General features: G+C 50.1%; 1 protein-coding gene across 1 annotated transcript in view; it reads left to right on the forward strand.

Annotated features, from left to right (window-relative positions):
* The window catches only part of SNX14 (sorting nexin 14), a 113,177-nt gene that overhangs the window by 49,352 nt on the left and 38,585 nt on the right, over positions 1-25,240 (forward strand). The window contains exons 9-13 of the mRNA XM_075341496.1: positions 9,551-9,595; positions 9,687-9,767; positions 16,984-17,098; positions 17,561-17,716; positions 19,853-19,977. Coding sequence (XP_075197611.1) covers positions 9,551-9,595; positions 9,687-9,767; positions 16,984-17,098; positions 17,561-17,716; positions 19,853-19,977 — 522 coding nt within the window. The remainder of the gene's footprint in view (positions 1-9,550; positions 9,596-9,686; positions 9,768-16,983; positions 17,099-17,560; positions 17,717-19,852; positions 19,978-25,240) is intronic.

Raw genomic sequence — 25,240 nt, forward strand, 5'->3', positions numbered from 1 at the left:
AATAATAGAGAGCGCAATAGGGTTTTAACTGGTTAAAAAATGAGGTACATATGAAGAGACACTCACCTGGCCAGGTTGTGAAAGGCACAACCCCTCTATAAGCCTGAAAGACAATGGCGGTTGCCGCAGTCCCACATGGAAAGTCTTAAGTATTAAAAAAGGAACAGGGTATAATACCGCGCTGCCACCAATACGAAAATTACGTTGATGATTAATGTTGAGTTTATTTCAGGTCGACGCGTTTCTGGGATCAAAGTCCCCTTCCTCAGGCCAAAGAAATACAACATAACTTATTATTATGTTGTATTTATTTGGTCCAGAGGAAGGGGACTTTGATCCCAGAAACGCGTCGACCTGAAATAAACTCAACATTAATCATCAACATAATTTTCGTATTGGTGGCAGCGCGGTATTATACCCTGTTCCTTTTTTAATACCTAAGATTTTACATGACAGTAACAGAAAGACAATAAATGGAAATGTTATTATATTGTATTTGTATGTATTGGGTATATTGATGTAAATATATTATTTATGTATGTACGGGTAAACTATGTATATCTGTATCTATAATAGCTCCTCGATGTATATATGTCTATATATCTATCATCTATGTTTTTCATATTAAGAAATGATATATCGATGTATTTAGCTGTGTGACAGCGAGCGGGGAGGCCCCTGGAGTGACCTTCGTTAACCTTAGTCATGGCAGCAGGCTGACTCGGGTATATCTCAATCATGTACATGCTGGTAGGTGTAGTTCTCTCCTGTAATTCTATAACATGGACATGCTGGGAGGTGGCCCCACATGCACGCATGCACGCAGACATGTCCGTTTTTTTCGGCAGCACAGGTGTCACACGGTCCGCACACTGATGTGATCCGTGAGACATCAGTGTGACACGTACCGGAGATAACATGGGTCTTTTAAATAAAAAGATTTTCTATATTCACCTGTATCCAGCGCTGTTTTCTTCAGCTCTACTGTCTCTCGCTCCTGACCGCCGCTCATTATATTCATTAAATATTCAGTGCACTGAGGAGCTGGAAGCAGGAGTAGCACTGGGGACTTCAGTGCCGGGGACCGCATCGCTGGGGACAGGTGAGTATCCAGGTGTGTGTGTGTGTGTGTGTGTAGATTGCATCGGGGACTCACAGTAAGCTGTCACTTGCACAGGCACAGTTCGAACTGCGCCTGCGCAACTGACAGTGCCGTGGTGCATGCCAGAATAGGGTTACAGAAGCTGGCGATTATGTATGTAGGTGGCGCTATTCACATGTCCGTGTTTTGTAGCAGAAATAACAATGACCAATACAAGTATTTGGTCTGTGAAAAACATCTACAGTACACAGATGGCATCAATGTGCTGTACATGTTGAACATTGAAAGTATAGGAGAAGCTCTGTAATTTGTTTAGTTATTGATCCATCCATGAAAAATACTGATGACACACTGACACCAGTACCAATTTTTCAAGTACGTAATTACATTTCGGACGTGTAAATGAGATTTAAGTTATTTTAACCTGCAGGTTAACCCCATATCTTCAGGTGAATTGTTTGGGGACATAATTGTTCCTTCTAATGTCACCATAAATATAATAGAAAGATTTTTGTGTACTCACTGTAAAATCTCTTTCTCTGAGTCTTCATTGGGGGACACAGAACCGTGGGTGTATGCTGGTGTCATTAGGAGGCTGACACAAAGTAGACAAAAAGATGTTAACTCCTCCCTAGCAGTGTACACCCCGAGTCGGAGGCGGATCTATGCCAGTTTAGTATACAAGCAGTAGAAAGAGAAACAGAACAACCATACATAAGTCAAGGTAATAACTGATAACATGTAATCCGGCCATATGTGGTCCGGGCAAAGCCCACAGTAACAAGTGCACAAAATGTAGAAACCAAACAGTCGGGGTGGGAGCTGTGTCCCCCAATGAAGACTCAGAGAAAGAGATTTTACGGTGAGTACACAAAAATCCTTCTTTCTCTTTCGTTTCATTGGGGGACACAGAACCGTGGGACGTCCAAAAGCAGTCCCTGGGTGGGAATCACTAACATGTAAGAATAGACAGCTCCCTTTGCGAGAGTGTCTAACGCATGAAAATCGCACCACCCTTAGAGGTGTGCGACTGCCGCCTGCAAAACCTTTCTCCCCAGGCCGGCATCAGCCGAAGCCTGGGTGTGTACCGTGTAAAACTTAGAAAAAGTATGTAGGCTAGACCTGCGTGGCTGATGCCTGATCACCCAAGACGCTCCCACCATGCGGGTGGAATGTGCCTTCACTCCCCGCGGAGGGGACCTGTTCCTGATCCTGTAGGTCTCTGATATGGTCGACCGGATCCATCTTGCAATCGTGGCCTTGGCAGCAGGCATTCCTCTTTTGGGTCCTAGAGGAAGGATGAACAGCACGTCCGATTTGTGAAAAGGTGCACTTCTTGACACGTATGTTCTGAGGGCGCGAACCAGGTCCAGAGTGTGTAAAGACTTCTCCAGGCTGTGCGAGGGACCTGGGCAGAAGGATGGGAGCACAATCTCTTCATTCAGATGAAAAGGCGACACCACCTTAGGCAAAAAGGAGGGAGCCGGGCATAATACCACCTTGTCCTGGTGGAAAACCAGAAATGGTGACCGGCAAGAGAGAGCAGCAAGCTCTGACACTTTCCTGATGGAGGTGATGGCCACTAGAAAGGCCACCTTCCAGGAAAGATGCGAAAGAGAGGCTTCTATCAAGGGCTCGAAGGGGAACTCTTGGAGTGAACCCAACACCAGATTAAGATCACATGGCTCAAGGGGATCCCGATATGGAGGCGCCAGATGAGCGACCCCCTGAATGAAGGTCTTGATCTGTGGGCGAGTAGCAAGAGTCTTTTGGAAAATAATAGAGACAGCCAACACCTGGCCCTTAAGGCTGTGTGCACACGTTGCGTTTTTTACTGCGGAAACGCTGCGTTTAGAACCGCAGCGTTTCAGTGGCAAATTGCATGCGTTCAGCTTTACCAGCAAAGTGTATGAGAAAGCCAAAAAATCAGTGCACACGCTGCGTTTCTAAACGCAGCGTTTTGGATGCCAAAAATCGTTGCGGAAAGAAAAGCAGCATGTCACTTCTTTTGTGCGTTGTAGCTGCGTTCTCCCCCCATTGAAATCAATGATGTGGGTCAGACCGCAGCTACACCACATTTCGCTGCATTTTTGTTGCGGTCCGCATGCTTTATCGGCATACAGAACGCATGCATTTACCTGGAAGTGAGGTCAAGAGGTTTCCTGTTGACCTCACTTCCTGGCAAAGTTCAGGAAAGCCCCCGGTGTCGCCAAAGTGCCCGCACCGACCCCTGACCCCCCTCCCGAAAATCCAACATGGCCGCGCGCACAGGCCGCCCTACTCCTCTGTTTCTGTCACATGTGCAATAACACATGCGACAGAAAACTGCTCCCCAGGCCCTGCCAGGTCACCCCCTATTCCCCCCGGTGTCCCCCGGTAACCCCCGTACCTGTCACAGCGCTGATCCCCCACGGCCCCCTCCTCCTTCACAGTGCGCGCCGGTCACATGTGCCGAGCAGCTGACAGCTTCCTGTGTTCAGTGTGAGCTGCGCTGGCTGCTGCTGCTGCTCGGCACTGTGCAGCTGTGACCCGGGGAGAGTAGGTGCAGATTCTTTGCACCCACTCTCCTCAAATGGAGGGTCTGCACTACTAGAAAATGGGGGACACGTTCCCTGAGCATGCCCCCCATATTCTAGAAGGTCCAGAGGTGACGTGGGACGTCAAAAATGGATACTGCGGACCCAATTTTTTTTCAATAAATTGGTGAAAGAGGATATGTTTTTAGGGAGTGTTTTTTCAAATACATTTTTTTTTGGTTGTCAATTTTTTTTGCTATTACTGTCAATTAGTTATGTCTGGTATCAAATAGACGCCGTGACATCACTAATTGCTGGGCTTGATGCCAGGTGACATTACACATCTGGTATCAACCCCATATATTACCCCGTTTGCCACCGCACCAAGGCGCGGGATGAGTTGGGGCGAAGCGCCAGGATTGGCGCATCTAATGGATGCGCCACTTCTGGGGCGGCTGCGGCCTGCTATTTTTAGGCTGGGAAGAGTCCAATAGCCATGGCTCTTCCCATCCTGAGAATACCAGACCCCAGCTGTCAGCTTCACTTTGGCTGGTGATCTAATTTGGGGGGGACCCCACGGTTTTTTTTTTTTTAATTATTTATAAATTAAAAAAAAAACAGCTTGAGGAGCCCTCCAAATTGATCACCAGACAAGATGAAGCTGTCAGCTGTGGTTTGCAGGCTACAGCTGTCTGCTTTACCCTGACTGGCTATCAAAAATAGGGGGGACCCCACGTCATTTATTTTAATTATTTTTTTTTTTGGGCTAAATACAAGGCTAGGCACCCTTTAGTGCCACATGAAAGGCACTAAAGGGCGCCAGCTTAGAATATGCAGGGGGGGAGGGACGTTATATATATATGTTTGACATCCATTGACACATTTTAGGCTGTGTGCCCACAATCAGGGTTTGCAGCGTTTTGGGCGCAGAGTGTTTTCCCTGCGTCCATAACGCTGTGTTGTGCAGTAGAAGCACAGTGGAAGGAATTTTAGAAATCCCGTGCCCACTGTGCTTCTCTTCTCCGCAGCATAAACTGACCTGTGGCGTGGCTTCTCGAGCCTCAACATGTCAATTTATGCTGCGGAGACAAGAGTGTTCTCTGCAGGTAGCATAGAGCAAGTCCACAGCAGCCTGAACCCAAATCGTGGTCATGGGCAGCTGCGTTCTCCCGTGGACAACACTCACATCTCTGCAGGAAGGCTGGCACTGTGTACTGGATGTACTGTGGCACTGTCACTGGATCATGTGGTCAAAAACGCACCTGAAGAAAACGCATGAAAAACGCACGAAAAACGCATGTGTTTTTGATGCGTTTTTTCCCCAAACCGCATTGTTTACAATTCTCCCCTCTGCCAGAGGGTGCGTTTTTTCCGCGCTGAAAAAAACGCAACGTGTGCACATAGCCTAAGAGTTCTGAGAGAGAGACCCACGTCCAACCTTGACTGTAAAAAGGATAGGATTTCTGGGATGGACCAGGAGAGAGGAGATGGGTTTTTATTGTCCTCGCACCACCGGAAGAAGGATTTCCACGTGCGGTAATAATCCTTGACGAAGACTGTTTTCGGGCCCTGATCATGCTCTGAATCACCCTGGGAGAGAAGCCCGCCTGAGCTAGCACTCAAGATTCAATAGCCAGGCTGTCAAATTTAGGACCCCCGAGTTCTGATGGAAGAGAGGGCCCTGAGACAGAAGATCTGGGCGGTCTGGGAGACGCCAGGGAGCATCTGTGATGAGCTGAGCGAGCTCTGCGATCCACGCCTGCCTGAACCACTCTGGGGTCACGAGGATGACTGGGACCCCTTCCCTCTTGATTTTCTTGAGGACCCTGGGGATCAGAGGGAGAGGGGGGAAAATGAATGGGAGTCTGAACTGACTCCACGAAAGGGTCAGGGCATTGACTCCTATTGCCCGCTGGTCGCGACAACGAGAGACAAACTGAGGAACCTGATGGTTGAACTGGGAGGCCATCAGATCCACATCCGGGGTCCCCCATCGGAGGCAGATTTGATTGAAGACTTCCCTGGTGAGAGACCATTCGACAGAGGCGAGACCTTCCTGCTGAGGAAGTCGGCTGCTCAATATTTCACGCCGGGGATGTGCACTGCCAAGATCATTGATTGATGTGACTCGGCCCACTGAATGATTCTCTTGACCTCCCTCATAGCCCTGATGCTCCTTGTTCATCCCTGGTGGTTGATGTAAGCTACCGCCGTAGCATTGTCCGACTGGATCCTGACAGGGGAGCCCCCCCAGGGGGTGCTGGGACTGTTACAAAGCTAATAGAATGGCCCTGATCTCCAGGATGTTGATTGGAAGCCGACTTTCCTGGAGGGACAAACGTCCGTGGGCCATGTGATGGCGAAAGGCGGCACCCCAGCCCAAGAGGCTGGCGTCGGTGGTGACTATTTGCCAGCGGGGCGGTAGAAACGACCTTCCTCACAAGAGATTGTGTCATCTGGTCCACCACTGAAGGGACCGATTATTTCCTGGAGACAGATGAAGACTGCGATCCAGCGAAAAAGGTGACTTGTCCCACTTCCGTAGTATGGTCAGCTGAAGTGGGCGAAGATGGAACTGGGCGAATGGAACTGCCTCCATAGACTATACCATTTGACCAAGGACTCTCATGCTAAATCGGATGGGGAAGGAACTCGAGTGACGAAGAACCTGTAGTCCTCATTGCAGAGAGAGAATCTTTTATTGTGGTAGGATGATTTGTCCCTGGATGGTATCGAAAACCATGCCTAAAAAGGTAATCTGACGGGCCAGAGTCAGAGAGGACTTCTGTCGATTGATTAGACATCCCAGGCGAGAAAGCGTGTCGATGGTGATCCGAAGGCTTTCGAGACAGTCGTCGAAAGAACAACCCTTGACAAGGAGGTTCTCCAAGTAGGGAATAACCATGACCCCTCTGAAGTGAAGGATTGACATGGCAGCCACCATGACCTTTGTGAACACTCTGGGTGCCAGGCGAGGCCGAATGGAAGCACAGTGAACGGAAAATGTTTCTCTGCTACTGTGAAGCGGAGAAATTATTGGTGTGGCTGGGTTATTGGCACATGAAGATAAGCGTCCTGTATGTCCAGGTTTTCTAGGAATTCGCCGACTTCCATGGAGGAAATCACAGAATGTAGGGACTCCATTCGAAACTTCCGAACTCTGACGGACTTGTTGAGAAGTTTCAAGTCGAGTATGGGGCGAACTGTGGCGTCGTTCTTGGGGACCACAAAGAGATTTGAATAGAAACCCCTGAAGCGGTCGGAGGCCGGGACTGGGATTAAGACTCCCAACTGGAGAAGAGAGTCAATGGAGTGAAAGAAGATGCGGGCCTGAGACTATGATTTCTCTGACCCAGGCGTCTGTGGTCAACGGAAGCCAGACCTGCTGGAACAGGGACAGCCGCCCCCCCCACCTGTCCGGCACTTCTGTGCGAAGGCCAAAAGTCATTTGAATGAATAACGCTGGGATCCTGAAGAAGTCTTTCGCGACTGGCGTGGTCTCGAGCGCCAGGAGAGGTTGATTTTAAATGACGGTGCCCTTCTGTCTCTTGGAGGGGAACGGTTCTTTCTGGGCTGCACTGGAGAGTTGAAGTTATGAAAGGACTGGAAGCGGGCAGGTTAACGCCTGCTTGGAGGACGCCTGGGTCTGAGTTGGGGAAGGGAGGTGCTTTTCCCACCCATCGCCTCAGAAATCATCTGGTCCTGTCTGTCGCCAAAGAGACGTCTGCCTAAGAAGGGGAGAGCGGTGAGAGACTTTTTAGAGGCCGCGTACGCATTTCAGACTCTGAGCCAAAGGGCGCGGTGGATGGCCATGGTGTTGCTAGCTGCGTGGGCTGCACAGTTTGCTGAGGCCAGGGCGGCATTGATGAGGCACTCACCCGCGAGTGCGATCTTTGCTGAAATGTTGATGAGTTCCTCAGAAACAGCGCTGGAGCGAAGGCCTCTGCGGAGTGAATCTGCCCAGGCTATTAGGGCCTTTGCGACCCAGACGGAGGCAAAGGCTGGTGAAAGGGCAGAGCCGGCTGCCTCGAAGGCCGATTGTGAGAAACGATCAATGCTGCGATCCATGGCGTCTGAGAGAGACGCACCATTAGGAAGAGACATGACTGTATGTGAAGACAGGCAGGACACTGGTGGGTCGACTATCGGTGAGTCTGCCCATTCCTTCCGGAGTTCCTTGGAAAAAGGAAAAAGTAAGTCTATGTACTTACGGTTGTTGAAGTTCTTGTCCGGCTACTGTCTGTGTTTCCGCAGTATCTCAGTGAATTCTGGATGACTGCTGAAGGACCTATGGGCGCCTTTTTGTCCTCTTAAAGGAGATGTGGCGTGCCCTGTGTGGAGACAGGGTCGTCCTGGATCTTGAGCGTTTGACTTACTGCCTCGACCAGGCTGTCCACCTTATGACGTATGTCCGCCGTCTGATTCGGATCGAGCTGAAGCCCCTTGTCGGAGTCCTCACCTGAGACATCGGATGGGTCCGAGGACGTGTGGTGGTCGGGTCCCGGGTGTGAGAGGGACCTTTGAGATGAGCTTGGAGAAGACCTGGCGGGCATGTTTCTGCACTCTTGTAAAGGTGCCTGGATCAGAGTGATTATCACCATCTGCCCACTCATGGAAGTCATGGTCGAGTGCAGGAAGAAGCTGCAATGCTTGCGCTATGGTCTGTGATGACCTGAAGAGAGAGACTACAGACTGGGACAGCAAAGCCAACCATTCCAGGGGAGGCGGCGTGCTGGGGCCGGGAGTGTCGTCGACAGCCTCAGCGTCAGAGGGCTCCTGGGCGAGCTGCGGGTCTGGGGTACAGTCTGAGCATAGGGGTGTGGCCTGGCGCTGTGAGAATTTAGTTTTTGCAGGAGGCGCATGCAAAATACATTTATGATGGGAACCTGCTTGGGCGAGAAGTGCGGCCGGGATGCAAGGAAGAAGGCAGGGAGCGGAGAGGCGGGGACTATCTGGATGGGCGAATCGGCCGCTCGCGCACGCAGGGAGTGGGCGTGGTGTGCTGAGCTGCAGGAGGAGGGCCAGACCGGGGCCTAAATTAGTCATGGGGAGCCCTCCGCCGCCCGCACGGTACAAACAAAACATTGAGTCTTACCTGCTGGGACCCTGCCGCGTCGCTACAGTTCTGGATCGCCACACCTCCTGGGTCTGGTAAACTCTGGATGCTTCTGGGGAATAACCGGGGGGTCACGGAGCGGCCTGTGCATCCAGCCTGATGCATTCTGAGTGCCCCTGTGTCCTGAGGGTACATGGGGAGGCCTAAAGATCTACGGACCACGCTGCGGAGGGAGCGTCGGGGGAGCCCTTGCTGTCTCAATCCTGTGCATCCCTGGGACGGCACCCTAGGAAATGGATCAGGTGAGGGGGCCCATGTCGACTCGACCATGTGCATATCTGGGATGGTACCCATAGGAGATGGATCAGGGGAGGGGGCCATTGTCGACTCAACCCTGTGCATCCCTGGGACAGTACCCGTAGGAGATGGAGCAGGGGAGGGGGCTCTCGATGATCTGCCCATTCCACACTCAGGGAATCCCTGGGGGAGCTGGGCATCCATGGGTAGACTAGACTGAAAAAAAATATAATAGTGAGAGCGATGAGCTTGCCGATTAAAAAATAAAGGTCGCTGAGGGGCCGTGAGAGCCCACATCAGCCTCCTACGACACAAAGCAAAAAACTGACATAGAGCCGCCTACGGCTTGGGATGTACACTGCTAGGGAGGAGCTAACATCCTTTTGTCTACTTAGTGTCAGCCTCCTAGTGACAGCAGCATACACCCATGGTCCTGTGTCCCCCAATGAAACGAAAGAGAAAGTATGCTTGCTGATTGTTCATTTATTTTTTTTACTGTGCATAACAATAGATATGTTCTTCTTTGTGTATGAAGCATAATATTATCCATTTGTAAAGTATGTGATTGTTTCTTTCTAGGATAATGTTAATCGGTTACTGCTTATCTTCATTGACAATAGTCCTGTGAGTATTCTTTTAGTTATACTATTTGCTCTAGTCCTCTGTGTTTTTTATTTATTCATTTTTAACATGAGTCCATTTAATTTTGTTTTAGCCTGAACAAGCAACGGAGCCAGCTTCCAGTTTGGTACCATTCCTCCAAAAATTTGCAGAGCCTAAAAACAAGAATCCTTCGGTACTTGCCATGTTTAGAACTAAAGATAAACCTGATTTTGTTATTTAAAGCAAAGTTGAATGTGTGTGAAATCAATGACAATTTTAGATGTGTTACGGATATTTTTTCGTGTCTTTTTCTGGGCACTTGGATTAGAAAGAAAAATGAGAAATAATTCAGTATGAAAAATGACACCTCTCATTTCAATGAGTGCCGATTCATTTCATATGAATTGTGTTTTTTTTTATTGTTTTTGCTACATCATGCTTATTTTGTCTGTTTTGTGTTGTGTTCTTTAGGGGAAGCTTCTTAACCCCCTAAGACCGGGCAATTTCTCATTTCTTCATCGTTCCTTATGGGAGACCCAGACCATGGGTGTATAGCTTCTGCCTCCGGAGGACACACAAAGTACTACACTCAAACGTGTAGCTCCTCCCTCCGGGCTATATACACCCCCTGGATGACAATCTAACCAGTTCAATGCTTTGTGTTTCAGGAGGCACACACACATATGCATTCTCTGATTTTTAATTTTTAAGATTTTTGATTTTAAAGATATGGAAGAAAAGCGGGTCCAGTCTGGACTCCCGGCATGTCCCTTCTCACCCCCCTGTGTCGGCGGTGCTGTTAAGGTTGACTTCCAAGGCTGGAGCCTTCACATGCCGCGCTCCTTCACCATCCTCTGAGGCTCTGGCTTGAAGTGGGAGCCATCACGGTCCTCTCTGCCTTGCAGGAGACCGGTCTCCATCCGCAGCCCTGTCAGGATCCTGCCGGACGGAGCGTTTAACCCCCCCCCAGGGACCTGGCCCTGCGTCTCAAAGCTAAGTATTGAGACGTTTTTCAGGGGTCCCGGGTACATTTATTAAGGGGAGAGTGTGTCTTTTGACTTTGCTGCAAATTCCGGCCGGTTCTCTGGGTTTTTCCTGAGAACCGCGCCGAGGGTGCCTGCTCGTCGGCCGCATGTCAAAATCTAGGCCCCGGCTTCAGTTGCGGCCTAGTTTCGGTTTCAGTCCCTCTGCATGTCAGTTTTGCAGGGGAACAGTGCGGCGCCGCCCACCGGCCGTCCAGCAGAGGGGAGGACACTCCTCTCTGAGGAGATGTTTCCCTCCCCTGTATCTCTCCTTGGCCCTTCGGATTCCCGCTCTTGGGCTAATCCCCGCCCCCCCTCCTCACTCCAGCGCCATTTTATCAGCGTTCTCACACTGATCGACGCTGGCTGCTGCAGCTGCTGCATCCACTGGGGGTCCGAGCTGTGGAATCCGGAGGGCACACAAAACCGGTCTGGTAAGCCACAACCTCTGGTTGTGGGCTTTATTATACACTCTCAGGGAGTCATTCTATAGGAGTGTATTCGTTACTGCAGAGTCTCCACCTCAGCAGCATGTCTCTCACTAGGAGCAAGTCTGCTAAGCTGTACTCTATATGCACTGCATGTAAGCTCATTCTGCCAGAACCGAGCACATATCCACATTGTGATGCCTGCTCTAACATGGTGGTGCCTCAGCCTGGAGCCTCTTCAGGGGTCCCCCCGGCTGCTCCGGCCCCGGTGGCTGAACCCCCGGCTTGGGTAGCATCTTTTTCCAGAGCTATCTCCCAGTCTTTTGCCGACTCCATGGGACAGCTGTCCCGGACTCTGCTGACCATGCATCAGCCCCCTTCTCAGGGCGCCTCTGCTGCTCCGAGCTCTGCAGAGCTCTCAGAGCATGTTTTAGGACCCCGTCCTCCTAAACGGAGACGCAGGGACCCTTCTCCTTCCTCGTCCCACGGCTCTGATTCACGACCTGAGGTGCAGGGCGAGGAGGATACTTTTACTGTGGGCTCAGACGCTACCTCTATGTACCCCATTGACTTATCTGAGGGTGATGCGGATGTTAGTGACTTGATTGCATCCATTAACTCCGTACTGAACCTCAATCCACCAGTGTCAGAGGAACAAGCCTCTCTGGTAGAAATACACCAGTTTACCTCTCCTAAGAGAGCTAGGAGTACGTTTTTTAACCACTCCAGTTTTCAGGCCACTGTTACCAAGCCCAGGGCCTGTCCTGACAAACGCTTTCCAAAGCGTAGTTCTGATGACCGTTTTCCCTTTCCACCAGAAGTGGTTAAGGAGTGGGCTCACTCTCCAAAGGTAGACCCTACGGTGTCTAGAATCTCAGCCCGGACAGTCGTATCTGTGGCCGATGGCACCTCTCTTAAGGATCCCACTGACCGCCAGGTTGACCTTTTGGCCAAATCTGTATATGAGGCGGCAGGAGCCTCGTTCTCCCCGTCCTTTGCAGCAGTGTGGGCTCTTAAGGCAGTCTCTGCCTCTCTGGCGGAGATACATTCCCTCGCCAGGGACTCTATACCCGAGATGGTTGCCTTAACTTCCCAGGCTTCGGCTTTTTCATCCTACGCCATGTCTGCCATTCTGGAGGCTTCCCACCGCACGGCGGTGGCTTCCGCTAATTCTCTCGCGATCCGCAGGATCTTGTGGCTTCGAGAGTGGAAAGCAGACGCTTCTTCTAAGAAGTACCTTGCTGGGCTCCCCTTTGCTGGGTCCCGGTTGTTCGGTGAATAACTGGATGAAATTATTAAGGAAGCTACTGGCGGGAAGAGTACTTCCTTGCCACAAACTAAAACCAGGAAACCTGTCCAGGGCAGGAACCAGTCGAGGTTTCGTTCCTTTCGTTCCTCAAACTGGTCATCCTCTAAGCCCTCAGCTTCGTCCACTACCTCAGCCAAGGATCGAAAACCCAACTGGAGCGCGAAACCGCGTCCTCAGAAGAACGGAGGAGCCGCTGCCACTAAGGCAGCCTCCTCTTGACTATCTGGCTGCGCCAGCAACGTCCTTGGTCGGTGGCAGGCTCTCCCACTTTGGCGACATGTGGTTTCAACACGTCTCCGATCAGTGGGTGCGGGATATCATCTCCCATGGCTACAGGATAGAGTTCTCTTCCAGCCCGCCAAACAGATTTTTTCTGTCCACTCCCCCCTGCTCCAAAGCCGCCGCCTTCTCACAGGCCGTGGCATCCTTGCAGGCCAACGGAGTAATTGTTCCGGTTCCCGCCCGGGAACGGTTCAGAGGTTTCTACTCAAACCTCTTCCTAGTCCCCAAGAAGGACGGTTCCTTCCGGCCCATCCTGGATCTCAAGCTTCTCAACAAGCATGTTCAGGTGTGGCGCTTTCGCATGGAATCTCTGAGATCGGTCATTGCCTCAATGACCCAAGGAGATTTTCTAGCATCCATCGACATCAGAGATGCTTATCTGCATGTGCCTATTGCGGTTTCACACCAGCGTTGGCTACGCTTTGCAATCGGAGAGGAACATTTCCAATTCGTGGCTCTCCCCTTCGGGTTAGCCACGGCCCCTCGTGTTTTCACCAAGGTCATGGCAGCAGTGGTTGCGGTTCTGCATCTCCAGGGGTTGGCAGTAATCCCCTACCTGGACGACCTTCTAGTCAAGGCCTCATCCAGTGCAGACTGTCAGCGGAGTGTCTCGCTCACTCTCGCCACGCTTGTTCAATTCGGGTGGCTTGTCAATCTGCCCAAGTCCACTCTGACCCCGACCCAGGAACTTACGTACCTAGGGATGCAATTCGAGACTCTGCTGGCACTTGTGAAGCTGCCCTTAGTCAAACAGCAGTCCCTTCATCTGGCGGTGCGCTCTCTGTTGAGGCCCCGCCGTCATTTCATCAGGCACCTGATGCAGGTGCTGGGTCAGATGGTGGCATCAATGGAAGCGGTTCCCTTTGCCCAGTTCCATCTGCATCCCCTGCAGCTGGACATTCTCCGCTGTTGGGACAAGCGGACCTCTTCCTTGCACAGGCTAGTGGCTCTGTCGCCACAGACCAGGAGCTCTCTTCAGTGGTGGCTTAGGCCCCTCTCTCTGTCACAGGGACGCTCCTTCCTGACTCCGTCCTGGGTGATCCTCACCACGGATGCCAGCCTCTCCGGCTGGGGAGCAGTATTTCTCCACCACCGAGCACAGGGCACTTGGACTACGTCCGAATCAGCCCTCTCGATCAATGTGCTGGAAATCAGGGCTGTTCTTCTAGCTCTCGTAGCCTTTCACCACCTGTTGGCGGGCAAGCACATTCGAGTCCAGTCGGACAACGCGACAGCGGTTGCCTACATCAATCACCAGGGCGGGACTCGCAGCCGCCTGGCGATGTTGGAGGTTCAACGAATCCTTCAGTGGACGGAGGACTCCAAGTCCACCATATCCGCAGTCCACATCCCAGGCGTAGAAAACTGGGAGGCCGATTATCTGAGCCGTCAAACCGTGGACAGCGGCGAGTGGGCCCTGCATCCGGCAGTGTTCCGGTCAATCTGCCGCAAGTGGGGCACCCCGGTAGTGGATCTAATGGCATCCCGGCACAATAACAAGGTCCCGGTTTACGTGGCTCGCTCCCATGATCCTCAGGCCTTCGCAGCGGACGCGCTGGTTCAAGATTGGTCCCAGTTCCGTCTGGCCTACGTGTTTCCCCCTCTAGCTCTCTTGCCCAGGGTTCTGCGCAAGATCAGAATGGAGGGCCGTCGGGTCATTATCATTGCTCCGGACTGGCCCAGGCGAGCTTGGTACCCAGATCTGCTCCGTCTGTCCGTACAAATGCCGTGGCATCTCCCGGACCGCCCAGACCTTCTCTCTCAAGGTCCGTTTTTCCGCCAGAATTCTGCGGCTCTCAGATTGACGGCGTGGCTCTTGAGTCCTGGATCCTGACGGCTTCAGGCATTCCTTCTGAGGTCATCTCCACTATGACTCAGGCTCGGAAGTCTTCCTCAGCCAAGATTTACCACAGGACTTGGAAGATTTTCCTGTCCTGGTGTCGCTCTTCCGGCCATGCTCCTTGGCCGTTCTCTTTGCCGACCATCCTGTCCTTTCTACAGTCCGGTCTGCAGCTAGGACTATCCCTCAATTCCCTCAAGGGACAGGTGTCGGCTCTGTCGGTATTATTCCAGCGGCGTATCGCCCGACTGGCTCAGGTGCGCACCTTCATACAGGGCGCATCTCACATCATTCCTCCTTACCGGCGGCCTTTGGATCCCTGGGATCTTAATTTGGTCCTCACGGCCTTACAGAAACCCCCCTTTGAGCCTCTTAGGGAGGTTCCCTTGTTTAGACTTTCACAGAAAGTGTTTTTTCTAGTGGCCATAACTTCTCTCAGGAGAGTCTCTGATTTGGCTGCGCTCTCTTCGGAGTCACCTTTTTTAGTGTTTCACCAGGACAAGGTGGTTCTCCGTCCGACTCCGGACTTTCTCCCTAAGGTGGTGTCTTCTTTCCACCTTAACCAGGACATTTCATTGCCTTCCCTTTGTCCGGCCCCTGTGCATCGCTTTGAGAAGGCGTTGCATACCTTGGATTTGGTGCGGGCGCTCCGAATCTATGTGTCACGCACCGCCGCTCTTAGGCGGTGCACCTCTCTTTTTGTGCTAACCACGGGTCAGCGCAAGGGTCTCTCGGCTTCTAAACCGACCCTAGCTCGTTGGATTAGGTCGACCATCTCCGATGCCTACCAATGTTCTCAGGTGCCCCCACCGACAGGGATTAAGGCGCACTCGACCAGAGCTGTCGGTGCCTCCTGGGCTTTCAGGCACCAGGCTACGGCTCAGCAGGTTTGTCAGGCTGCCACTTGGTCTAGTCTGCACACCTTTTCGAAGCACTACCAAGTGCATGCTCATGCTTCGGCAGATGCGAGCTTGGGCAGACGCATCCTTCAGGCGGCTGTCGCCCATTTGTGAAGTTAGGTTTTGCCTACTTCTCAGTTTTGTTTATTTCCCACCCATGGACTGCTTTGAGACGTCCCATGGTCTGGGTCTCCCATAAGGAACGATGCCTGTTGGCAGTTCTTGTTCCGTGTGTTTCACCGGCTGTTGTTGTTTTTCCGAGTTTTACTCTATCTCTACTTATGGGTGGATGTCCTCCTTCAGCTTTTGCACTGAACTGGTTAGATTGTCATCCAGGGGGTGTATATAGCCCGGAGGGAGGAGCTACACGTTTGAGTGTAGTACTTTTGTGTGTCCTCCGGAGGCAGAAGCTATACACCCATGGTCTGGGTCTCCCATGTCGGAACTATAAGAAAAAGAATTTACGGTAAGTAAACAAAATTCTCTTTTTTTGCGCTTTTGCTTTTTCCTCCCCTTTTCCCAAGAGTAATTTTTTATTTACTTTAAGTTTTCCATCGATATTGCCATGTGGGCGCTTTTTTGCTGGATGAGTTGTAATTTTGAATGACACCATTCATTTTATCAAGTGATGCAATAGTAAGTGAGAAATATAATTCAAAGTGTGGCAAAATAGCAAAAATGTCAATTTCTACAATTGGTTATGGAGATTTTTTTTTTATGTGTAGCGTTCATTTTACTATAAAACTGACCAGGCAGTATGATTCTCCAGATCAGTACGATTGCGCAGATACACAACACGTATAATTTGTGTTTTATTTAAGTGGAGAAAAAAAATTCAGAAATGTTGAACAAAAATTAAAAATCTTGCTTGTCACAACTTTCCAAGACCCATAATGTTTTTAAGTTTTGAGGCTGTGTTTTTACACCCCAAGCTGATATTTTTTATTAATATTTTAGAGTATATACAATCCTTTGATCACCTGTTATTACACTTTTTTTCTGTTGTTGCAGGGGCCGAAAAACTGCAATTCTGGTGTTTTTTTTTTTCTTTCTCTTGTTATGTTCACCAATCGGATTAGTTTATTTTAAATTTTGATAGGACGTTTCTGAATGCAGCAATACCGAATTTTTTTTTTGTTTTTTATTTTTTACTTTGGGGGTGATTTGAACTTTTAGATTTTTTTTTTTTTTTCTTAAGATTTTATAAAACTCTTTTTTTCTACTTTGTACTGTATTTAATAGTCCCCTTAGGGGACATGAACCTACAGTTGTCTGATCACTCGTTCCATATATGCTACAATTGCTGTATATAGAAGAAATCACAGTTTTGTATGAACGCCGGACATGGGCTGGCTTTCATTGGAGTATGGAGATGACAGACACTGGTCATCAGCTGACCCCTGGCTATTAGGACAACCCATCAATGTCCTGCAATTGCGTTGCGCCGATGAGAGCTTAGAATAGCGCACCTCCCCTGCCAGCTAGCATTAAATGCCGCTGTCAGAGAATGATCGTCATTTAACAGGTTAACAGCCGCGGGCGGAGAGCCACTCCACCCCCAGCTTTTAGAGGCAGCATGTCATTAGTCATAAAGGGGTTAATGTTTTAATGAATTTGTTTGATTTCAAGGTCCTGAAACTAGAATTGAAGGAGATTCGGGCGGAGCAGGACCTTCTTTTTCGCTTTATGAATTTTTTGAAACAAGAGGGAGCTGTGCATGTTTTACAGTTTTGCTTAACTGTGGGTAAGTCAGTGAGTCGCTTAAAGAAAAATATCATTGCTGTAGTATCGTTAGCAAGGATATTCCTGCCAGTCTGGGGTTAAGCTAGAAAGGAGAATCACAGTGCTTTAAAAGTCTATCTTAATGGGTTCAGGGTGGGATAGTAGTGATAAAAAATATATAAAATCCTTACACTCCTCTACCGGACCAGTGACACTTCTCCAAACTTCTTGCTGTGTTACCAAGGCCATCAATGTCCAGCTGCAGCCAATGAGCCAGTTTCCTATACCGCTGAAATGGGAAAGTTGTAGATTATTAGAGGCCCAATGATTGGCTACAGTGGACACAAGTTACCTCCTTATTAGCGCTGGAGAAGGAGCGATGCCATATCCCACCTGTTAAATTCTGCATACATTAGTGTTACTCTTTATTGTTTTTGTTTCTAAATTTTAAAAGAAGCTTGATAGACTTTTTCTTTATACATAGAGGAATTTAATGACAAGATTTTAAGGCCAGAGCTGTCTGATGATGAAATGCTTGCTCTTCACGAAGAAGTGAAAAAGATCTACGTTACGTATTGCTTGGATGAAAGCATTGATAAAATTCGATTTGACCCTTTCATTGTGGATGAAATCCAAAAAAGTAAGTGTATACGTCTAAAAGCAAATTAGAGGTCTAACCTGAGTTAATTTACTTAGATTAGTCCACTAATGAGGAACCTATCTTCTTTTCTCTCATTTTGCATATACATTTTTTTTGTCATTTCACTTGTTAATTGGTTCTCTATTTTTAAAGTGCTGCAGAATGTTTCCACTATATACGAGATTAAAGGGAACCTCTCAGGTCCAATATGCAGCCAGAACCATGAGCAGTTCTGGGTGTATATTGCTAATCCCTGCCTAACCATCCCTGTATACACTAGCATAGATAAAGGGATCTTTAGAAAAGTATTTCTAAAGATCTTCTACGCTATGCTTATGAGCGAGGAGACAAGCCCTCTGGACGTTAGTTCCCCGGCCAGTCGCCCCCATTAGCATGTTAGTACACCCCTGTGGGCGTGCTAACATGCTAATGAATGTGCAGCGACAGAGGATGATCTAACTCGCCTCTCCTCTGCCATCGCTGCCCGACGGGGGATTTCGGCTCAGTGCACATAACTTAGGAGTTTCGGTCATGCGCACTACTTCAGTTTGAAGCCGTGAGGCGAACACCCGGCTTCATAGTGCGCACGACCTAAACTCCGGGGTCATGTGCACTGAGCCAAAATCCCCCGTCGGGCGGTGATGGCAGCGGAGAGGTGAGTGAGATCATCCTCTGATGCTGCGCATTCATTAGCATGTTAGCATGCCTACAGAGGCGTACTAACATGCTAATGGGGGCGACTAGTCGGGGAACTAACGCCCATGGGGCTAGTCCCTGTCCTCATTAGCATACGGTAAAAGATCTTTAGAAATACTATTTCTAAATATCCCTTTATCTATGCTAGTGTATACAGGGACAGTCAGGCAGGGATTAGCAATATGTACCCAGAACTGCTCGTGGTTCTGGGTGCATATTGCATCTGACAGGTTCCCTTTAAGACTTTTATTAGGTATCAAGTGGAGACACATTTTGGTTATAATCTGCCTACTTTGTATTATATGACCATTATTAGTGTTTCAATGGCCCTTTTTAGTTGGACCTTGTATGGAGACAGATGACCTGTACCGTATATACTAGAGTATAAGCCGAATCACCTAATTTTACTACAAGAAAACGGGAAAACATATTGACGCGAGTATATGCCTATGGTGGGAAATGCAGCAGCTACTGGTAAATTTCAAAAATAAAAATAGATACTAACACAGGCTGCATACTCTATGGCTATATATACTTTCCCCTCCCCACCCTCTCTCCCCATACTGTGTGGGAATATATACATTTCCCCCTCCCTACACTGTGGTCATATATATATCCCCCTCCCCACCCTCTCTACCCATACTGTAGCCGCATATACATTCCTCCCCTCACCCTCCATACTGTGGCCGCATATATATTCCTCCCTCACCTTCTCCCCATATTGTGTCCATGTATGCTTCCTCTGTCACTCTCTGTTGTTCATTTTCGGTAGAGCACTTACCACCAGCACTATTTGCCGCCTCTGTAGCGCCGACGAGTGACGTCACCAGTGCTCACCTGATTACACAGCTGATGTCGCCCTGACCCGGACGTGCCGGCTTTCAGGGTCAATTGTACTCGCGTCTGAAAGTACAGTTGATCACAGGGAGCCGCGCTCTGTAATTTCTCTAAGTTCAGCTGTCAGACTCAAAGAATAGCCGGCTGCCACTTCGGGGGTGGCAAAACACAGTCGCCAGGGAGGCTCTCAGAGCACTGCATCAGGTAGCCTGATAGTGCCCCCTGAAAGCTGCGCCCGGGTCACCTGCCCCACCAGCCCTTCCCCCGATATGCCCTGAGTAGGGGTCTCACTCGAATATAAGCCTAGTGGGGGCTTTTTCGACATGAAAAAACATGTGCTAAAAAAGTTGGCTTATACACTAGCATATACGGTACTTATATTTGATTAGACTGCTTTATATTAGTCACAGATCTGTTCCAAAAATGTATTTTTGCCTTTTTCTCAGAAAAGCAAAATATAAGACACAATACTTTATTCCTCTCCAGCAGTGATGAGGTGTCTGCCTGACAGGTTTTCTGTTGAGTTTGAACATGCATATGTTGTGTTTGTTCCTTTTTTACATTTATTTTTTCTTAAAGTGTAACTCTAACCTTATTGTTTAGTTGCAGCCGGCCCCTACAATGAAGTGGTGAAGCTTCAGACTATGAGATGCCTGTTTGAAGCTTATGAACATGTCCTGTCCCTCCTTGAGAATGTTTTCACGCCTATGTTTTGTCACAGTGATGAGGTAAACGATGACTTTTAGTCAGACACCACAAGTAAAAATTTCTTAATGAATGCAAAAGTTGATCAGTCAATTGATGGGAAAACAAAGGGGCTATCTGTTAAAGGGAACCTGATGCTCGATGTATGCTGCACAAACCACGTGCAACATGAATCGGAGGCACAATTCCAGCAAAGTTGGTGTTTCTCTGAAACTTTGGTGTTTAAAAATCCATAGCCGGCTTCTCCCCCACTGCTCCAGGTGATTGCTCAGTACACACATGGAAGAGACCTGTCATTCTCCTGAAGCTGCACTGGGAGAAGCTGGCCAGGGACCACACATGACAAGTCTTATCTATGCTTATGGATTGTTGGAAAAAAGGTGCAGAAGTCAATTTAATCAACTAAAACATAACATATAGCTGTTTAATACATATTATTCAGGTCATTGAGGCTCCAAATGTTACTTCTACCGTTAACATGCATTGTTTGCTACTGCTACTCCACCCATGCTGTCAATGCTCTTAACCAAGCGGGGGCACAAATATGAGTTATAGCTGACTGCAAAGTATCATGGTTCTCAATTGCTTGCTGCTCTGGATGTTACTGTCATGCAGTCAGATTTAAATTAAGTGTATCAGATGGTGGTTAATGCTTATGGCTCCTGTCTACATACGGTGTTTGCCCCCTTCCTGATTTCTTATTCTTTTGCATGTTTGTCACACCTTAAAGGTAAGGTGTCGCGTTTTTTTATTTTTGTATTAATAATAGTGATTATGAAATAAAATATTTTTAATACAAAATTAAAATCACTGTTTATTTAGTTTTTATTGAATTCCAGTTTTACTTAAACACTGGGGGCTGCCATTCTTGGATTTGGTGTTTGTAACGATAGTTACCTCCTTTATGGCAGCCCCCGGTGCATAGAAGACCGTGGTCGGATTCTGACCCCATTTAGTAACATAAAGAAGGCATCTGCTGTGAAATGTACGCACACTCTGGGCTGTCCAAATCACAGCAGAGAGAGAAGATTAGCGCCATCTTAGTGGAGCACACAGCGTATGCCGTGTGCTGCACTTTCACCCTGTCACCCGCCGGGATGGATGGGGTGAGTACCAACGACAGGCAATGGTGATTGCACCGTAACTGATCCTGGTGTGCTGCTCCCCACTCTACCATACACTCCTCCCCCACTCTGCCGTTCAGCCCCCGTCCCACTCTGCTGTTCAGCCCCCATCCTACTCTGCTGTTCTACCCCCGTCCCACTCTGCCATTCAGTCCCCCTCCCGCTCCGCCGCCTACACCACCGCCGCTCACAACCCCCCCGCTCACCTCGGGCCTCCGTCCACCTCTGGAATGACAGGCTACTATGTGAGAATGTATCCCACTTCTCTCCTGTGTGTCATGTCACCTCCCCCTCCCATTCTGGGTGTTTCCAAAAGGATAAGGGACGATGAAGTTTAGGAACACAGTGCAGAGCCATTTTGCTGTTGGCCGGTCTGAGGTGAGTGCATGCGGCTGGAAGAAGTGATCTGCAGCCTGAGCGGCAATGCACTACGGATCACCCCTCCTCACCACATGTCACCTCGGACCTCCGATCCCGGCTGGCAGCACAGTATAAGGGCGCAGGATACAGTGGGGCATAGGGAGACAGTCAACAGTGGGGCATAGGAAGGGAGTCAGCCAGCAGCGTGGCATAGGGAGGGAGTCAGCCAGCAGCGGGGCATCAGGAGAGAGTTAGCCAGCAACGGGGCATAGGGAGGGAGTCAGCCAGCAGCGGGGCATAGGGAGTCAGACAGCCAGCAGCGGGGCATAGGGAGGGAGTCAGGTAGCAGCGGGGCATAGAGAGGGAGTTAGCTAGCAGCGGGGCATAGGGAGGGAGTCAGCCAGTAGTGGGGCATAGGGCGGCAGATAGCCAGCAGCGGGGCATAGGGAGGCAGACAGCCAGCAGCGGAGCATAGGGAGGGAGTCAGCCAGCAGCGGGGCATAGGGAGGGAGACAGCCAGCAGCGGGGCATAGAGATACAGTGGAGCACTATGCAGCTGTCCTCGGTGACACTTTAAACATATTATAATCACTTTGCAGCCAACAGCAAAATGGCTCCGCACTGCGTCCCTAAACTTCATCGTCCCTTATCCTTTTGGAAACACCCAGTTTGGGAGGGGGAGGTGACATAGCACATAGGAGAGCAGATTCTGGCCACTTTTACTGCAGCTGTAATGGGATCTAGTTCTACAGTAGCTCTACAGCAAGATTTCAGCAGCTGCTCCCCCTAGTGTTTAAGAGTAGAAAATATGAAACTTTTAATTTTCTCTGACGCCTCATTGGGGGACACAGGACCATGGGTGTTATGCTGCCTATCCATAGGAGGACACTAAGTAGATGCAAAAGCATAGCTCCTCCTCTGCAGTATACACCCCCTGGCCGGGCCAGGCAACCTCAGTTTTACCTTAGTGTCTGTAGGAGGCACTTCCTTTCAAGGTTTGTTATTTTTTGAGGGCGACGGTTTCCTTTTGGGACCGATCTCCCACTACCATCAACGGGCGGGAACGTGGAGGGTCGTCTCCACGTACCCCCTCCTGCGACGCTGGATCCTGGGCTGGACGACGGGTTTCACAGACACCGATTTTCCAAAGCCCAGGGTAGAGGCCTGTGCCCCTATAGCCCAATTCCTCAGCCCCTCTTTGCAGGCTCTGAGATGAATATGGCACCGGTGTGACCGGACACAGCAAGCTGACTCTGCTATTTTCACTGCCTGGACTGAAGCAGTGTTTTAAGGTGAGATCCCCCTGACTGGTTTCCCAGACAAAGGGAGAAAAGACGCTGCAGGGAAGGCTCCCAGGACATTTACAGTATTTATTATGAGAAAGTCCCTTGCTGAGTGCAAGGAGGAGAGCCCCAAGGATCCTGCACACACAGTGTTAACTTTTCTCTAGCTTGCTGGCTGGAGGAGGGGGGAAGTCACTCCTGTTTGCAGAAAGTCCTGCAGATAATTTCCCGGTGGCAGGGGGAGGGCCCAGGGCTCAGGGACTCACGCTGTTTATTTGCTCTAGCAGAAAAGCCGGCTGATAACCACCAGTGATAAGCTGTGTGCTGACTGGAGGGAGAGGAAGGAAAACTATCAGAAGCTCCCTTCCCGCCCTTTTTTACTACCCACAGCAGGGGGGGCACACTGACTTCATCTTCGCGCTCTTTTAGCGTAAGCCCCGTTCCCCCGCGGTAGCGATAAGCCCTCCCACCCCCCCGGAAAACGTGCGAAGATCTCCATAGAGCTTAATCCTTCCTGAGGACAGGGCCATCGGCTGATTCTGGTGAGGTGCTTGCTTCACTTGTAGCTCTGCTGAGCATTGCTCCCCCTTCTGGCATACTCCTATTAGGAACATGCAGAATTCTAAGGGCACTAAGAGTGCTAAGGCCCACATAGTCTATTATTCAGCCTGCACTGCCTGCCACGCTGAGCTACCACGTAAACACACCTCTTCTCTCTGTGAGTCCTGTGGCCCTATAGCCCCCCAAGACTCCCCTGCCACCACCGCCGCAACCGTCAGCCCAGAGCCTAGGGCTCCCAGCCCACCGGAATGGGCACAGTTTCTGTCCCAATCCATGGAAAAACTGTCACAGAACCTGGTGCTTGCTATGCAATGTCGTCCTCCACACCCTTCTGGGTCCCTGGACGGAACGCAGCCTGAGGATTCCCCTATGGAGGATCCTTCTGAGGTAATCCGGGCACATGCTTCACCGGTTACAGGGATCAGGAAAAGAGCACACGGCCGGGTGTCTCCATCGGGCTCTCCCTCGGGAGCACACAGGGCAGGCTCTCCCACACGCTCCACGGCTTCTGAAGAGCTGGAGGAGGGAGAATGCTGTTTATACCAAGAGGATTCCTTGGTTTCAGCCTTCCCAGATGATCAAACTGCAATAGACTCCCTTATAGCAGCAATCAACCAAACTCTGCATGTGGAGGATCCCCCATCTACTACCACTGACCATGCGGTCTCCTTTAAGAGGGCAAGGAAACCCCAAAAGGTTTTCGCTGATCACCCAGAGTTTCAGGATATCCTCACAAAGCAAAGGGAGAAGCCTGACAGGCGCTTCGGTAACCGAAAACTCATGGAGTCCCGGTACCCTTTTGCCTCACCTGCCCCTAAGGGCTGGGCCGATCTGCCCTCGGTCGACCCCCCCCGGTCTCCCGCCTTACCACAAAGACGCTCCTGTCTTTACCCGATAGTTCCTCCATCAAGGACCCAACAGACAGACAGGTGGAGCACCTCGCCCGCTCTGCTTTTGAGGCTGCGGGTTCCTCCCTCTCGCCCTCCTTTGCCGCTGTGTGGGTCCCAAAGGCGATCTCGGTCTGGGCAGAATCCCTTAACACTTCGCTTGAGGAATCCCAGTTCACTCATACCTTCACAGAGGTAACAGCTCAAATTGCCGCTGCGGCGGAGTACCTTATGCAGGCCTCCATGGACGCTGCTACCTGTGCAGCGTTTGCCGCCTCACATACCATAGCCATCCATAGAGCTCTCTGGCTCCGACAATGGCGAGCGGACTCTGCCTCCAAGAAGTCTCTCACGGGCCTTCCCTTTTTTCCAGACCGATTGTTTGGCGAACGTCTGGACAAGCTCATTTCTGACGCCACGGGAGGAAAGAGTACCTCCCTCCCCCAGCTGAAGTCCAGGACGTCCTTCACCAGGCGTCCACAGTCCTTGTTCCGCTCCTTTCGGAACTCATTTGGTTGGTCGACATCCCGTGCTGTCCCAGTCACCAGCCGCGGACTAAGCAGGGACCGACCTTCTCAGCTCTCCCCGAAACCCATTTCGTCATGGCAGCCTAGACCGAAACAGTCCAGGACTAGGGAGACTCTGCCACGACGTTTTCCCCCCTCATGACTCCTTCGGCACCCCGGAAGACGCACTCATTGTAGGAGTTCGACTGTGGCTCTTTCATCACATTTGGGCTGCCACCTCAGACGACAAATGGTTGCGAGACCTTGTGTCTTCCGGTTACCACATAGAATTTCCGACCCGACCCTCGAGTCGGTTCTTTCTCTCAAACCCCCCAAAGACTCGAAAACGACACAAAGCTTTTTTTCTCAGCAATCCAGGAGTGATAATACCTGTCCCAGACGACGAGAAGTTCGGGGGTTTTTATTCCAACCTCTTTGTGGTCCCCAAAAAGGATGGGTCAGTTTGACCCATCCTGGACCTCAAACACCTAAACAAACATGTGCACGTACAGAGATTCAGAATGGAGTCCCTAAGGTCCATTATGGCATCCATGGTCGAAGGGGA

The sequence above is a fragment of the Anomaloglossus baeobatrachus genome, chromosome 3 (assembly GCF_048569485.1).
Source record: "Anomaloglossus baeobatrachus isolate aAnoBae1 chromosome 3, aAnoBae1.hap1, whole genome shotgun sequence".
NCBI lineage: Eukaryota > Metazoa > Chordata > Amphibia > Anura > Aromobatidae > Anomaloglossus > Anomaloglossus baeobatrachus.